The sequence below is a fragment of the Solanum stenotomum genome, chromosome 9, assembly GCF_019186545.1.
Source record: "Solanum stenotomum isolate F172 chromosome 9, ASM1918654v1, whole genome shotgun sequence".
Taxonomy (NCBI): domain Eukaryota; kingdom Viridiplantae; phylum Streptophyta; class Magnoliopsida; order Solanales; family Solanaceae; genus Solanum; species Solanum stenotomum.
In genome coordinates, this window is record NC_064290.1 from 5,226,944 (window position 1) to 5,242,768 (window position 15,825).

A 15,825-nucleotide genomic window follows, 5' to 3' on the forward strand; every position below is an offset into this window, starting at 1 on the left:
ACTTTCTAAAACATAATAATATTTTCTTTTAAAATGTAACAAAATACACTATACTCTTGCGGATTCAATATATGATTATAAATGTGTTTATGTAATATGTATGTTTGGTCAACTCTCTTGTGTATGAATGTGTATTCAAATTAAAGTAGAAGTTTGATATATGTGTGTATGTATTTTCAAATTTATATGCACAACATTGGCCAACTGAAACGCCAACGACCAAGTGAGGTAGGGCTGGAGAGAAAATGACATAAATAGTCCATATGAGTACGTCTAAAATGGTCCCTTAACTATACACTTAACGGATTTAGTCTTTTAACTATTCAAAAACTTAATAGCTTTAGTCCCTTAACTATAGTCCCTTAACCATAAACTTACCGATTTTAGTCCTTTAAGTATTCAAAAACTTATCAGGTTTGGTCCTTGTCCATTTTCTTAATACAAATAGCTTAGATTTATATTAATTAAAACTTCGTGAAATTAAATCTTTAACCCATTTTTTAAGTTGTTTCTCTATCCCCGTCCTTTCTTCTTCAAACTACTCTTATGAAAAGAACAATAATGTCAACGATTCAAAATAAAATAAATGAGGAATGAAGATATAAGTCCTAATTTTATTCAATGGAGGATAAAATTAACCACTTGAATATGCTAATCAGTGCAGATTTTATTTAATTTACTCATATTTCTTTACGTAAAATAAAATGAATAGAATAATAAAATTGATCTATTTAAAATAAATTTTTAAAAAATGCAAATCTACCATTTTATAAATTTCAATTTATGAAAAATTAAAAAAATTTTGGTTCAATGAAGTCGTTGGAGTACAACCTTTTGATTTAACGCGTAATAATTTTTTTCTTTTATAATAAAGTTTAACGTATTCAAGTCATTAGTAGCAATAATATGCTTCATTTTATTCTCTATTGAATAAAATTATGACTTATATTTTCTTTCCTCGTGAGTTTTATTTTAAATCATTGAGGTTAAGGTTCTTTACATAAGGTTAATTTGACGAAAAAGTAGCGGAGAGAGAGAAACAACAGAAAAAGCTGCTAAAAGAATTTAATTTCTCGAGGCATGGATTTCGTTAATATAAACCTAAGCTATTTGTATTAGAAAAAATGGACAAAGACCAAACTTGATAAGTTTTTGAATACTTAAAGGACTAAAATCGGTAAGTTTATAGTTAAGGGACTAAAACCGGTAAGTGTATAGTTAAGGGACCAAAGCTGATAAGTTTTTGAATAGTTAAAGGACTAAATCCGTTAAGTGTATAGTTAAGAGACCATTTTAGACCTACTCATATAGTTAAGGGACTATTTGTGTCATTTTCTCGGATTTTTAGATACATGTATAAGTATGTATATACTAGTATACTACTTATAAAATTATGTAATTTTTCTATATTTTGCAATTTTTAAGAAGTATCACCACAAAGAGTTGTAAGTGAATATAATAAGCTACAAATTATACGTACTATCCTAATTTTTCAGTCTTTCATTTTTTTTTGTTAATTGAACAAAGGATATTTAACTTCTCACAAAGGCTATCAAAAAAAGAAAACTCATAGAAGAGGTGGTTGTATTGTGTTTCATGTTGTTGGTATATGAGCTTACACAATATGTAGGGACACAAATCAGAATTAATCAATTACTAAGTTGATAGAAAATCAAGTCTCGTAGAAAAATTATGTGTATATAATTATTTCTTTGTCGGAAGAATAACCCATTAACATACTTATATAACGTATCGATTTATAAGACATAATCGGCGGGAGCAACATGATGTAAATGAAAGTTGTAAACTCATGTCATTAGCCAAACATAGCCACAAATAAAGTATGTGCAAATGTGCCAGCTAAAAAAAATTAAACCAATATTTATTCAATCAAACATTTTTTTTTTAAAGAAAAGATCTTCTCGCAGATATTAATTACGAGGTTATCACTAGCAAAACACGCCTTTATTACATCACATAATTATTGTATAATGTTGCTGCATCAAATAAATCATAAAATTTAATTTGATGCAAATTACAAACTACAGCTTACATTAGTGAAAAAAATTAACGGAAAATGAAATTGAACAAAAATATCATTAAAATGATAATTTAATCTAAAAATATTTCTGCTATAAATAATTTCATTAAAAAATGACCGATAATTTTTGTTCAATTTCGCATTGTGCAAAAAATTAGATAATGATGGATATAAGGATAGTGGACTAATTAATAGTCACGTGGCAACAAAATTCAAATACACTGTATTGGCGCTCGTTTCATCTTCCCCAACCAGTGGGCAATTTTTCCATTTTCCGGCGAGTGCGGCTGAATCAGATGGCAATGGCCGTTATTTCCAAAAATCAAAGCAACACAACTAGCTCCGACGACCCGCTATTGCCTTGGTTATGGTACCTTTCTCACAAAATTTGCATTTGTACTCACAGATTTGGTTCAATTGTTTATGCTATGCCCTAATTTTTAGGTCAATTGAGAAATCACTGAAAGAGCGAACCTCAATCGATGGAAGAGATCTACACGAGCTTTGCTCGAACTGCATCAGTACCTTTAAGAACAACCCTCGGTACCAAAACGACGTCAGATTTCTCAAGATTTGGTTTCTATATGTAATGAATACTCTCTTCATTTTGTTTTTCATGTATTGATATCTATGGTATTATGTATATATTATATAAGTTATGTGAAGTGTTTGGGCAAAGGTACATTTGGGATTTTAAGTTAATTGATGCAAGCAGACTTTGATTATTGTATCATATTGTTGTAGTTACTGTTTAGTTCCAGATTGCTTTGACATACCTTGTTTAGTATTTTGGCTTGGTTTCTCACTCCTATTATTTTCGTGAGTTGAGGGTCTACCAGATAGGGCTAAGGTATGCGTACACTACCCTCCTCAGACCCAACTTGTGGGATTACAATGGGTTGTTGTTGTTGGATGCACTTAGTATACAAGTGATGAAATGTTTCCTACGTTATCTGATCTATTGGTGGATTGTATTTCAGATGGATAGCAGTTCGGACCACGAAAGCATATATAGAGAAATTGAGCAAAATAAGATTTGTCTGTTCAATTCTTTGCTTTACGAGACATATGCGTTATTCCTAGAGGCAAAAGGGAGGTTAATAGATGCATTTCTCATTTACCATTTGGGAATTTCGAGGTTACTCTCTTTTTCAGAGGACATATGCTCTTTTGTAGGCTTCATAATTCTTTATGCACCTCAACATATATCTGCATTTGTAGTATATGACATTAAGTTCATGAACTTGGGACTATGGTTTCAGGAATGCTGAGCCTTTGGGCAGATTGAAGAAGGCACAAGTGTTGTTTCTCGAGAGAATGTCTGAGAAAGTAACAGCTGGTTCATTACAGAAGGTATGTTTGGTTCTGTTTTCATAATCTGCACCAACTGGGACAAGGTATAATAATGTTATAAGCATAGAGTTAGGTCTTTGGAAGTGGTGATGCTGGATTCAGTAATCAAGTTATTACCTAGAAAGAAACTGCTGAACTTCAATGAGATAAAAATGGTTTGTATATGGATAAAACAACATAGGCTACATGTTATATCATCCATCTTGGCTTAAATGCATAAAGGACATTTTAAGGCTTCATGCTTGGATTTTCTTGTTATGCAGATTAGGGACCAAATCTCTGACATATATTCAGTGATCTGCATTTTCAGCTTTTAAAGTTCTTGTTCAATCCATACTGCATTATTGGAACTTACGTGATGTGAATCTCATGTTTTTTCTGCTTTCTGCTAAAAAATTTAATGCTAAATCTTAGTATTTTAGACAAGTAGATTTGGCTGGTTGATGAGTTCCATTTAGTTGATAGCTCATATGATATATCAAATGATCAATGAATGTGATACAACAATTAACTGTCAGAGCTTTGAGCTAGATGACAGGGGGATAATTTCATTTTTTGAGTCCTAGTTTCAATGAAGTGCACCAGCACTATGCCATCTGATAAAGAAGTAACATTTAGGACCATCTGATAAATTGAAAACTCAGCTTCTAAAAAGTCGGAAGACTTAGAGGGTGTTTGGATTGGCCTAAAAGTTGGTCAAACCTACTTTTAAGTTTCGACTTCTGAAAGTGTTTGGCAGATATAAAAAATAACTTAAAAATAAGTCAAAAAATGACTTAAAATAAGTTAGGAAGTGTTTGGCAAGGTCAAAAATGACTTAAAATAAGTCAAAAACCAAAAGTAGGTCTCCCCCTGCTTTTTATTTTTTGACTTAAAAGTCATTTCAATTTGACTTTTTATTTTTGACTTTAAAGCTATTTTTTGTAAGCCAATCCAAACGGGCTCTTAAGATTGTGTAATTAGACAACCTAAAGTTACTTCAAAGTATTGAGATATTAACCACCTTGTTGGAATCTTACCAGTATTGGTAAATTGAGTATTTTGCTTGGTATACATTTGAAATTTAAACCAACAAGTGCTGATATAGCAAGTCAAGTGTTGACTTCTGTCACGAGGAACGTTTAGCATCCATTTTATGATTGTCTTACTCTTAAGTAATAAGTCAAGTATATTTGTTAAAGAATTTCTATATTTGCTATCAACACCCTATTACATCATAAAACACATTCTAATTTCAGTGCCAAGAGACATATTATTAGTCACGTTTAATCTATTCTTTACCAAAAGTTAACACTCTCTAGATCTGTCAAGTTTCTAACATCCAGATAAGCTGGCCATAAATCTTCAAGTTGAATATCAAGTGGTAAGATTGTAGGATAGTCACTACACTTCATTCCCGTAGTGAGCCGCCTTCAAGTTCATTTGCCCATTTTGTTGATTCTATTAACATGCATAACTTATTCCATCTCATCTCTAGGCTAACTTTGTTGCTTATCAGAGTCTTTTCTTTCAAACTGTGAGAATCTCTGATCTACCGGAGTTTCTACAATCTCTTCCATTTTCTCTTGTTTTGGAGTACTTATGGACTATTGCTTGTGTTGTCTGTTATTTTGTTTCTTACTCTTTTATTCCACGTGTTTAGTTGACACAGGATTATACTATTGATTTATTTATGCATCATGTAGATGGACATTGTGTCGGAGAATGGTGGAGCTTGTGTCAATCCATGGTTGATCTCAACAATTAAAAATCTGTTGCAGAAGAAGAATCCTGAGATATTAAAATATGAAGTGAGATTGCTCAGAAGCATTTAATGAAACTAGTTTTACATGTTAGTAGCAATTCATGATAGCTACATGTGAACTTTCATCAGGGATACCATCCAAGCAAAAAGGTGTATTCAGGAAAGGTAGCACTGTCAACTTTGCAGAAATCTGCCAGGAATAAAACTATTGATATAGGTAAAAATTTGTGTTTCTTAGTCTATAATAGCTCATAGTATTCGATGCTCACTGAAAATTGCAGAGATTCAGACCACGGCAAAGTTGGGACTAGTCTTGGGGCAAGACATCTTCTAAATGCTCTGCAGTGACCATGGAGGACTAAGGTCTCTTGGGACTAGTACCTTGATACTTGGGTCCCCCCCTCCCCCAACGTATACACTAGTATTTTATGCCTTGGTTTGTTTAGCATGTATGCCCTTCACATTTACCCTTGAATTGTTTTCTCTACATGCTCTTGAAATTTTCAAACAAACATCACCTAATTCAGACACATCATAAGGTTGAATAGGATATGCTGGATATTTCTTCATGAATTTCCCCCGTCTTTTCTTCCCTCACAACTTTTGGTGTGATTAAAGGTGGGTATGGATATTATTAAGCTCTTTTAAATGAGATGCTTTCTGGTATCTCCTAGATAGTAAAAAGAGAACCAGTGGAGTGTTATTGTCTTCTATAGAAGACAAAGTTATCACTAGATGTAGACAGCTCATTCATTCCTTAGGGAATCTGCTGTAGTTTGGTGGATATCAACTCCAGTAGGGAGAGGTGGCGGAGGCCTAAATCCCCAAAAGAGATTCCTGTAAATACATTTCCTCCTCTCATATCATTATCTTGTTCTGACATCATAAACATGACCCGAGGAAATGACTCAATAGGCCATGTGCTGTAGTATTTCTTTTATGAGGATGAAAAGGTTTCTTATTTTGTGGATAAAACTATGGCTTCTAAGCTTTAAATTGGTTTTTGCATCAACAACCAAAGTATTAATTGAGGGCTTAGGCCATAGGTGCGTTGCTACTGGTTTACTTATTTAAACTTGTTGCACCCCATCAACTTGAAGAGTGAAAAGCATGGTGCCTAAGAGTTACCTATTGCACTTTCTGCCTTACAGCAACAACATTCCCAGTGTAATCACACAAGTGGGATCTGGGTATGCAGACCTTACCTCTACCTCGTGGAGGTAGAAAGACTGTTTTCAGAAGATCCTTGGCTCAATTGCACTTTCTGCCTTAAATTTTAGAAATGGAATTTTAGGAGAGTGAAATCTGATGAACTCAGGTGTCTATAGACATGAACTTGGTGTGCTGTCAGCTAAATGTTTCTGCGTCGCGGACTTAATGATTGTTCCAGGTGGATACAGCTATCAGATCAAGGGATGTGCAGGTCAGGGAGGATTTGCTCAAGTATTTAAAGCATGTTGTGATGGTAATCCGGATGAGGTTGTCGCACTTAAGGTGAAATGATAGTTCATCCTTATTTCCCTTCATGAGGAAATCTGACACTGGAAATGTCCTCACGGTTCTTTCTTATGTTATTGATCTCTGCAGATTCAAAAGCCAGCTTTCCCATGGGAATTCTACATTTATCGTCAATTGGATATGAGAATTCCTGGAAAAGAAGTATGTAGTATGGAAAATAGACTATATATTGGTGTATGCTGGCTAGGAAAATGGTGCTGATTTGTTTTATTCTTATTCACCAGAGATTAAGCTTTGGGTATGCCCACAGATTGCATCTATATTCGGACTACAGCATACTTGTTTCTGACTTCCTGGCTAATGGCACACTTCAGGTAGGTGTCTGTTGATCTTTCACCTTCAACTTAAATGATATGATTCCCTGATTTGAGCACCTTGCAGGATGCAATCAATTCTAATGTTGTGCTTGGTGGGGCCATGGAGGAAGTATTATGCATTTATTACACCATTGAGATGCTCTGCATTTTAGAAATTTTGCATGATGCCCGGATTATTCATGGCGACTTCAAACCGGATAATCTTCTGATTCGTTATGCAAGGTAACTAAAGCCTTCATTTCACTTATAAACATGAAAGACATTACTCATTCTAAGCTTAAGCCTTACATGTTAATACTTGATCAATAGGGGAGAGTTAACCAGAGAGTGTCTGCATCGTACAACTTCTACGGTTCTACTCACTTTTTGGTTTTCTTATCCTTCTGAAAAAGTGTAATTGGTAGGACTGATACCTTTTGAATTCCATCGGGCATGATAAGGTGTTACATACATTGGCATGAGGTTGAAAAATCTGTACTTGTAGGTTGCTTACAATTTCTGTTGTTTATATGGGTTAACGAAGAAAAGAAATTCATGGTTGTTAATGTCTTCAAAGTTACCTTCAGGTCAATTTTTCTATGGTTGGGTTGCTGTAAATGCTTTCTTCTATATGGAGTTCTAACTTTCACTATAATTGCTTAAACAACGGATTAGAATGAAATATTTGAAATGCTTTTGAGCAATAGTTATTTTTGCATCTCAAGGTTAAAAGGGAGAGAACTCTTGATATCTATTAATGAACTCCTAGGAAGCCTTCCGAGGATCTCAGATGAAAACTTCAGCTGACCCAATTTAAGTGCCCTAATTTTATCTAAAAATGGATTTTTAAGGTGAGATTTAAATTTTATTTTATTAAATGGAGCAGAGCGTATATTGAGGATTTATATTGCCAGCTACAAATAGTTTGGGTTTGAGGTGTAGTAGTAGTTAAATAAGGAAAGACTTACTCTTTGCTTTGGGAAATTGGACCAATTTTAGGACAATTCAAAATATTATTTGAATTGTTGAACTGTGAAAAGCAAGTAATTTAGGGATATCTCTCTAATGAAGTATATGCTATCGTGCCTGTTCAGGGACGATCTGGCAGAAGACTTAGAAAATTTTCGTCAGCGTACTGGTCCATGGAGCGAACAGGTAATTTCTGCGCAGTTGTGTTGGTAATATTTATGAAACATTGGCAGACTCTCACAGTTTAATTTTCCAGGGACTTAGCCTTGTTGACTGGGGACGGGGCATAGACCTGAGTCTCTTCCCTGACCAGACCGAGTTTTTAGGGGACAGTCGAACTTCTGGTTTCCGCTGCATTCAAATGCAAGAAAAAAAGCCATGGAAGTATCAGGTAAGTGCCTTTCAAGATCTGGCAACTTTATAATCCAGATGATTAAACTGGTGCTAAGTGGAAACTAGATTTTTGATATCTGATGGGGATACCAGGTGGATGCATACGGTCTCTGTGTTATTGTACATATGATGCTTCACAATTCATATATGGAGATTGAGAGAAGACCTTCTCCCCATGGTGGCCATAGTTATCAACCTAAGTTGCCTTTTAAGCGGTATGTCTTTGCTCCACTGCTTGTTGCTGGCATATCCTGTGTCCATATTATGTACTTAACACTTGCATTGTCTTCTAAGTTTGAATTTCCGATGGTTTGGTATATACTACTATCAAGTCATTATGGTCCACATGAAATGGCAAAATTCCAGTTGCTTATTATTATGTAATATGTTTCGTATTCTCCATTCTGCTTTCAGATACTGGAAAGTTGAACTCTGGAAGAACCTATTCACCAAGTTAATTAACATAGACCACACTGATGATTATAAGAACATGTTGAAAAGCCTGAGGGAGTCATTCCAGGATTATATGTGCTCAAATCCTCAGCTGATTAAAAAGCTTAGGCAGTTGCTGGCAAAGCAAAAAACTTCCTTGTGTTCTTCATAGGGACGGTCTGTAGAAAAATGCACCCTGAAGCAGTTCAATGTATCAAAGCCTCATTGATTTACGAAACTGTATACGTTCATGCTCATATATCAAGGCGTTGTGGGGATTGGCCTACAAAGCTTAATGATATTAATGAATCTGTAGAACTGTAGTTGCTGCTGTCTCCGTCTTTTCAAAATTATTTTTCAGGAAAGATAGGCTAGGCTTGTATGTGTAATTTGTATCCAAAAACAACATATAACTAGTGTTGTGAACATTTGAATTCCTGTGTGACTTGCATTTCTCTCAAATAATTGAGTAGGAAGCAAACTTCCACTGATCAGAGATTGTAACTATATTCGCTACAATGTGAAGCTTTACTTAGAACTTCTCCAATAATTTATGTTAATTTTGGGACAAGTCACACAAGTGTTTTCTTCATTTCAATTTATAAAAGGTTTTATCTGTTTTGGGATGTTATATGTATCTAATTAATTTTTAAGTAGTATGTTACTATCTCCTTTCAATATCCTTAATATAATACATAAATCTAATTTAAATTGTGTCAAAAGTTAGATATGAGTTTATAACATACATGAGCTATTGGTCAAATTGAGTTGAGAATCATGAGATCTCGAAGATTTAAATTTTATAAGGTAAAGACACTGGTTTTTTTTTTTTTTATATGTTCAAATTGAGTTGAGAACCATGACGTTTTATGTTCAATTTTCAACAAAGATAAAATTATTAGGCAATTGTGAAATAGAATCACCTGATTTTTATGTTAGTGCCAAGAGTTCGTACCACATGAAATTAGTTAAGCTGACCTGTATGATATGATTATACTATACTATATATATTAAAAAGAAAGAAGAAAATATAGCTATATAATATAGAAAAAAAAGAGAAAATAGGATTTGATAATTATATTTTTCATTTTACCCCTTTTGTGGAAATAGAGAGAGAGAAGCTTAGTCGAAGCGCCACCATAATAGACTATAAAAAGAGACTGTTGAATGAAGCGCGAAAATGGCAGTTAGGATAATATTGGCGGAGAAAGAGGGTCAGATGAGTCAATAATTTGGAAACCCTAGTCCTATGTAGCTTCTAGAAACTCCATTTGCTAAAATTAAAAATACTCACTCAGCTTCTTCCAAAAAATATTAGTACTACTTTCTGCTCTCCTCAGAGGTGGGAACGAAACCTCTCGCTCTCTCTCAGGTATCGTTTTTCACTCTCTATACACGTAGAAACACCTTGTCTGTGTGTAAATATTGCTTGTATGAATTTTGTTTACTTGTCAACTTTATCGGATCAGTAGATCAGTTGATCGTCAAGTTCATCTAGCTTAGAATTTTGTTAGAAAATGTTCATTGAACTTTGATTATTGATGTCTTAGTACGCAATTGTGATTTACTGTGTTTTTGTATGGTTGATGGATCATAGTTATCCCGTTTGGGATTGGTTGCTTATTGAGTGAGTTATATAGTTTGGTTCAGAACAGTTTGAGATCATTTCTCATTTGAGGTTTTATACTTCTGATTTGAGTTAGAACTTGTAAAATGAAAATATATTTGTTTTTGTAGATGGTATTGGTAAATATCTTGGTTGTTTATGTATAATCTTCATGTTGAGGTGACGTCCTGGTGTTAAATTACTACATGTCTATCTATTAGGATAGAAGGTTAGTAGGTAGCATTGTGCTTCCTTGCTGTTCGTTCATTATTAGTAGATGTAGTATTGTTTCTGTAGTATCTTGTCCTTCGATTATTGTTACTATATGTTGTTTCTTGTACCTTGATCAATTGTATTGTTTTGTTGTAGTTTCCGTTTTGTTACTATTTGGTGTTTCTTGTACTTACGTTACTTCTTTTTTTGGATTGTTTTTCTTGAGTTGAGTGTCTATCAGAAACAACCTATCTACTTGTAAGGTAGAGATAAGGTCTTCGTACAATCTACTCTCCCCATATCCCATTTTGTAGGACTACGCTGGGTATGTTGTTATTGTTGTAGTCCCTTGTTTCTCCTATCCAAAGTATTTACCTGATTCCTTTGTTGATTTCTGTCAATACACAGTAATTGTCAAATAGCTATTTCTAAGTGTGTTCGTGTTGAATTGTTTGGTAAATATTCTATTGTGTTTGCTTAGATTTCCTATTTTGTCCCAATGTCTGTGAGGATGTGCTTTTATTGGTAGGGGTTTGACTGCTTAGTGATTGAATTTCTGTATTCCAGTTTTTGAACTGAAAACTCCACATTGTAGCTTAATTATTTGGTTCCTTGCTTATAGGAAGCTTCCCTACTCCACTTATTTGTACTTTTAAGAATACTTCAGTAACTATGTCTCTTCTTTGCAGATCACCGTGTTGATTTACAAACATGGGGGATGGTCCAGCTCCTCCTACTGCATTTCAGAAAATACATGGGCATTCACACCTGTTCTCTCTAATATCTCCCCACACGCATTCTAAGTATGCTGGTTCATACAACATGACTGGTGGATATGTCAATGAAGTACTAGGGGGTGCTTGCATGACGAATTGCCAAGCCGCTAATCTGAAAGTTCGTCAATTAGGCATTCCTATTCTCATACAGGCCCCATCTGAAGAGAAGAAAGCTAACAGTTTCGTCGTGGATTTTCTCATGGGAGGGGTTTCTGCTGCAGTGTCTAAGACAGCTGCAGCTCCAATAGAGAGAGTCAAGCTTTTGATTCAGAATCAGGATGAGATGATAAAGGCTGGTAGACTTTCTGAACCTTATAAAGGGATTTCAGACTGCTTTGGCAGAACTATCAAGGATGAAGGCGTCCTTGCTCTTTGGAGAGGCAATACTGCAAATGTCATCAGATATTTCCCCACTCAGGTTAACTGACCTTGCCTACTATTCAGTGTCTACAATTTAGTTTGCTAGTTAACTTTTTCATCACACTTAGGGAGCACTCCTCCGCTTTGTGATCCCTTTTTAGTCCAAAGTCTATTGTTATTTACCTACAAGGCTGTCTTTAAGATAATACTACAACAAAACATTGAACATGTGAACTGATTTTTCCATATTCATTACTTCTATCATTTGACTTTTATAGTTGTAATGACTTTGAGACCTCATGATCTCTCTAAGGATGTGCGTTGTTGGTTTGTATCTTAACTATCTTCGTGGTGGCTGGTAAACCTTATTGTGTCCACCAAGGGTAAACCCTGGATGTGAATACATTTTGCAATCATTTAAAAAATGCTTTGATTTATTTGTTATAATGATTTTGCTGAAACTTTATGCATCTCTCCAGTGATATGCATTGCAATAAAATCTGAGAAGAGGATAACTTGAGAGTAGTCGGTACATTTGAGTAGTTTATAAACAATTACATGGCCATCACTACATCATCTTGTGTCCTTGGGGATCATTAATTCCTGCAATTTTTTATTATTTAAATTTTTCTTTATATTGTTACACTTTATAAAGAAGAGGACTTGGAAAGTAGTGTAGGTACATTTGAGTAGTTAAATTTGTGGTCACTATTGCTGCATTTTTCGTCGTTCAGATTCATTAATTCCTGAATTTGTTTTTTGCAGGCCTTGAATTTCGCTTTTAAAGATTACTTTAAAAGACTGTTTAATTTCAAGAAAGACAGGGATGGCTACTGGAAGTGGTTTGCAGGAAACTTGGCATCTGGTGGTGCAGCTGGTGCCTCATCTCTTTTTTTTGTGTATTCTTTGGATTATGCAAGAACACGCCTTGCTAATGATAATAAGGCTTCAAAAAAGGGTGGTGAGAGGCAGTTTAATGGTTTGGTTGACGTTTATAGGAAAACTCTCAAATCAGATGGTATTGGTGGGCTTTACCGTGGATTCACCATCTCATGTGTGGGAATCATTGTTTACCGTGGTCTGTATTTTGGAATGTACGATTCACTTAAACCAGTACTTCTAGTTGGTGACATGCAGGTATCGGAAATCCTAATTCTGGTTCAATTTTCTCATTATTTTGTAAATTGATACTTTAAGCACTCTTATCCCATATGCTGGATTTTTTTGTCCTTCTGACATGCGTGCTGCACCCCACAACTTCACCAAATATTATGGTGCTTCTCCTCCCTTTCGTCAATGATTTATTATGCATATGTAGAAGTTTATCGTTTGAGATATGATTACATGTTTTTCAAATTTTGGTGATTCAACACAGGCAGGTTATACTCTTGAATTAACCATTTCACTACATGCCTATGACTTATGTGTGATCAGTCCCTCATCTGTTGGGTCATACCGTCAACATTTAGAACTGAAGGATGGATTTGCCATCTCTATTTCTATAAACTTGAGTTTCCGTGTCCATTATGTGGCTGGTATAACACTACTGCAATATTCTGTTTTTTTTACAGGATAGTTTTTTTGCGAGTTTCTTGTTGGGATGGGGTATCACTATTGGTGCTGGTTTGGCTTCTTACCCAATTGATACAGTGCGTAGAAGAATGATGATGACTTCTGGAGAAGCAGTCAAGTACAAGGGTTCAATGGATGCATTTTCTCAGATTGTTAAGAATGAAGGCACTAAATCCCTCTTCAAAGGTGCTGGAGCAAACATTCTACGTGCTGTTGCTGGTGCAGGTGTTCTAGCCGGGTACGATAAGCTGCAGCTCATTATGTTTGGAAAGAAATATGGGTCAGGTGGCGGTGGCTAATCTAATATGATGATGACGAAAACTGTCCTTTGGTTGTGTAGATTTCCTTGGTTGTCCAGTGCTTTTGAATAATTTTCCCAAACTATGTCACACTGGTTGGCGTTCTCTTGCAAGTTTATTCTGGAACAGTATTTTCTTGAAGTTTTTCTTGTTTCTATGGAGCTCTGAAACTGCTTCTAGTTATAGTTGTCTTTTATGCAGAAATTGTTATAAAGTTTGCTGAATGATAGTGCATACTGAGATTAAAGCAAGCAAAATGCCAAAAGATTATACAATTCGTATAATACGAGCATTGAGCAATAGGATCTTGGCTGTTCTAGGATAGATGTAATCCATCATTCAACTAGAGAATATAGTTGTTATTGTACCAGTTAATGCTTTGATGAAAACTCCTCTAGCTGAGGGCTAACCCCAACACAAATTCTTATCACCTTTGTTGAAACAAAGTCATTTGCTTTAACTTCAAGTTAAGATCCTGTCCTTACCTATACTGTGTCCTTATTCAATACCACTTCAAACAACTGAGAAAGCTACCTGTAAGGAGGGAAGTCTATGTCATTCACATCCTCTTAACTCTTAACTTTATCTGCAAATATCATGATCATTGTTAACGTTGAATTTGCACATCTTGTTGATGGATCTAGAATCCAAGAAATTTCGTACGAACCATCTGATAAAGATGTGAGAACATTGTAAAAAAGACATCATTATGTTGGCTGCTATTTCTTAGAGTAGTTAGGTTACTGTTATTTCAGTTGTTGTGTAAAATGCACTGTGGATGCATTAGTCCTAACAGGAGGTAGTAGTTATATCATTAGCCAGAGGACCTTAAAAAGTATTTGAAAATGAAAGGATATCTCACCTTACAAAAACCAAGCAGAGGCTGTTGATTAATATGCTTGCATTACTAGTCATTAACAAAAATGGCTTCATTTTCCTTTCCCATTACCACTACTGCCTTTGTTATCTTGCTTCTAAGTCTTACCTCCAATGTGTTCAACAACTCAGCAGCCAAACACAGCCATTCCTCCTCCGTTAAGGGCATAAAAAACCCGAGGCTGCAAAAAGCCTACATTGCTCTCCAAGCTTGGAAACGTGTTATCTACTCTGATCCTAACAACTTCACCTCTACTTGGGTTGGCCCTTCAGTCTGCAACTACACTGGCATATATTGCGCGCCATTCCCTAATAACACCAAACTCCAAGTTGTTGCTGGCATTGATCTGAACCATGCTGATATAGCCGGTTTCCTACCTGAGGAACTCGGTCTTCTCAATGACTTAGCGTTGCTGCACCTAAACAGCAATCGCTTCTGTGGAATCCTCCCACTCTCTTTATCCAACCTCACTCTCTTGCATGAGCTTGATCTCAGTAACAACAGATTCGTAGGACCTTTTCCTAACGTTGTCCTCTCTCTGCCTTCCTTGAAATATCTTGATCTTCGCTACAATGAGTTTGAAGGGCCATTGCCTCCTCCACTCTTTAGCAAAGATCTCGATGCTATTTTCGTTAACAATAACCGTTTAACTAACGTGATCCCTTCAAATTTAGGATCAAGCTCTGCTTCTGTTGTGGTTTTTGCTAATAACTACTTTGGAGGATGCTTACCACCAAGCATAGCCAACTTTGCAAACACCTTAGAAGAGTTGCTCCTTACTAATACTAGCTTATCAGGGTGTTTGCCTCCTGAAGTGGGATTTTTGTACAAGCTAAAAGTTCTTGATGTGAGCAACAACAAGTTAGCAGGGACAATACCTTATACTATTGCTGGTTTAGCTCACTTGGAGCTACTAAATTTAGCACATAACATGTTTAGTGGAACTGTACCAGAGGGAATATGTGTATTACCTAAGCTCTCAAACTTCACATTCTCTTATAACTATTTCTGTGAGGAGCAAGGTATTTGCAGCAACTTGACATCAAAGGGCATAGTGTACGATGATCGTCGAAATTGTTTGCCAGAAAAGCCTCTTCAGAGAAGCAAGAAGGAATGTGATGCTGTGGATGAGCATCCCATTGACTGTTTAGCATTTCATTGTGGCACTTGATACTGTTTTCATGTGTTGGTTCTACTGAAAATGTGACAAATTAGTACTAGCTTGAGTTTTCCTTGAACTTTCTTTTCAAATTTAGTAGCCAATGTGAAAAAAGAATAAAGTCAATAGCAACTCTGTAAATATGGCGTGTGATTAAGTTTTTCTTATGTTGGTAATTTAACTTTGATGCTGCTGCTATTATGTGTTGTCCCAAAAC

At 35.3% G+C, this 15,825-nt stretch overlaps 4 protein-coding genes across 4 annotated transcripts in view; all 4 read left to right on the plus strand.

Annotated features, from left to right (window-relative positions):
- LOC125878027 (tetraspanin-19) overlaps positions 1 to 15,825 on the plus strand; it is a 367,072-nt gene that overhangs the window by 29,984 nt on the left and 321,263 nt on the right. The gene's annotated exons all lie outside the window — the stretch shown is intronic.
- On the plus strand, positions 2,224 to 9,327 carry LOC125878010 (mitotic checkpoint serine/threonine-protein kinase BUB1). The gene is made up of 14 exons (XM_049559308.1): positions 2,224 to 2,411; positions 2,486 to 2,627; positions 3,022 to 3,179; positions 3,304 to 3,394; positions 5,080 to 5,184; positions 5,268 to 5,355; positions 6,529 to 6,632; positions 6,726 to 6,797; positions 6,881 to 6,970; positions 7,038 to 7,195; positions 8,047 to 8,107; positions 8,178 to 8,312; positions 8,408 to 8,529; positions 8,729 to 9,327. Exons 1-14 carry the CDS (start codon positions 2,338 to 2,340, stop codon positions 8,916 to 8,918), a joined length of 1,590 nt encoding a protein of 529 aa, XP_049415265.1. The 5' UTR covers positions 2,224 to 2,337; the 3' UTR covers positions 8,919 to 9,327.
- Positions 9,856 to 13,790, plus strand: LOC125878017 (ADP,ATP carrier protein 1, mitochondrial-like). Its single transcript, XM_049559316.1, has 4 exons — positions 9,856 to 10,118; positions 11,255 to 11,759; positions 12,467 to 12,838; positions 13,273 to 13,790. Exons 2-4 carry the CDS (start codon positions 11,277 to 11,279, stop codon positions 13,570 to 13,572), a joined length of 1,155 nt encoding a protein of 384 aa, XP_049415273.1. The 5' UTR covers positions 9,856 to 10,118; positions 11,255 to 11,276; the 3' UTR covers positions 13,573 to 13,790.
- Positions 14,010 to 15,791, plus strand: LOC125878019 (leucine-rich repeat extensin-like protein 4). Its single transcript, XM_049559317.1, has one exon. It carries the CDS (start codon positions 14,496 to 14,498, stop codon positions 15,618 to 15,620), a length of 1,125 nt encoding a protein of 374 aa, XP_049415274.1. The 5' UTR covers positions 14,010 to 14,495; the 3' UTR covers positions 15,621 to 15,791.

Coding starts and splice junctions, on each gene's coding strand:
- LOC125878010 (XM_049559308.1), top strand. CDS start 2,338: ATGGCAATGGCCGTTATTTCCAAAAATCAAAGCAACACAACTAGCTCC. Junction 5,185..5,267: donor CTGAGATATTAAAATATGAA/GTGAGATTGCTC, acceptor AACTTTCATCAG/GGATACCATCCAAGCAAAAA. Junction 8,313..8,407: donor AAAAGCCATGGAAGTATCAG/GTAAGTGCCTTT, acceptor TGGGGATACCAG/GTGGATGCATACGGTCTCTG.
- LOC125878017 (XM_049559316.1), top strand. CDS start 11,277: ATGGGGGATGGTCCAGCTCCTCCTACTGCATTTCAGAAAATACATGGG. Junction 11,760..12,466: donor TCAGATATTTCCCCACTCAG/GTTAACTGACCT, acceptor TGTTTTTTGCAG/GCCTTGAATTTCGCTTTTAA. Junction 12,839..13,272: donor TTCTAGTTGGTGACATGCAG/GTATCGGAAATC, acceptor TTTTTTTTACAG/GATAGTTTTTTTGCGAGTTT.
- LOC125878019 (XM_049559317.1), top strand. CDS start 14,496: ATGGCTTCATTTTCCTTTCCCATTACCACTACTGCCTTTGTTATCTTG.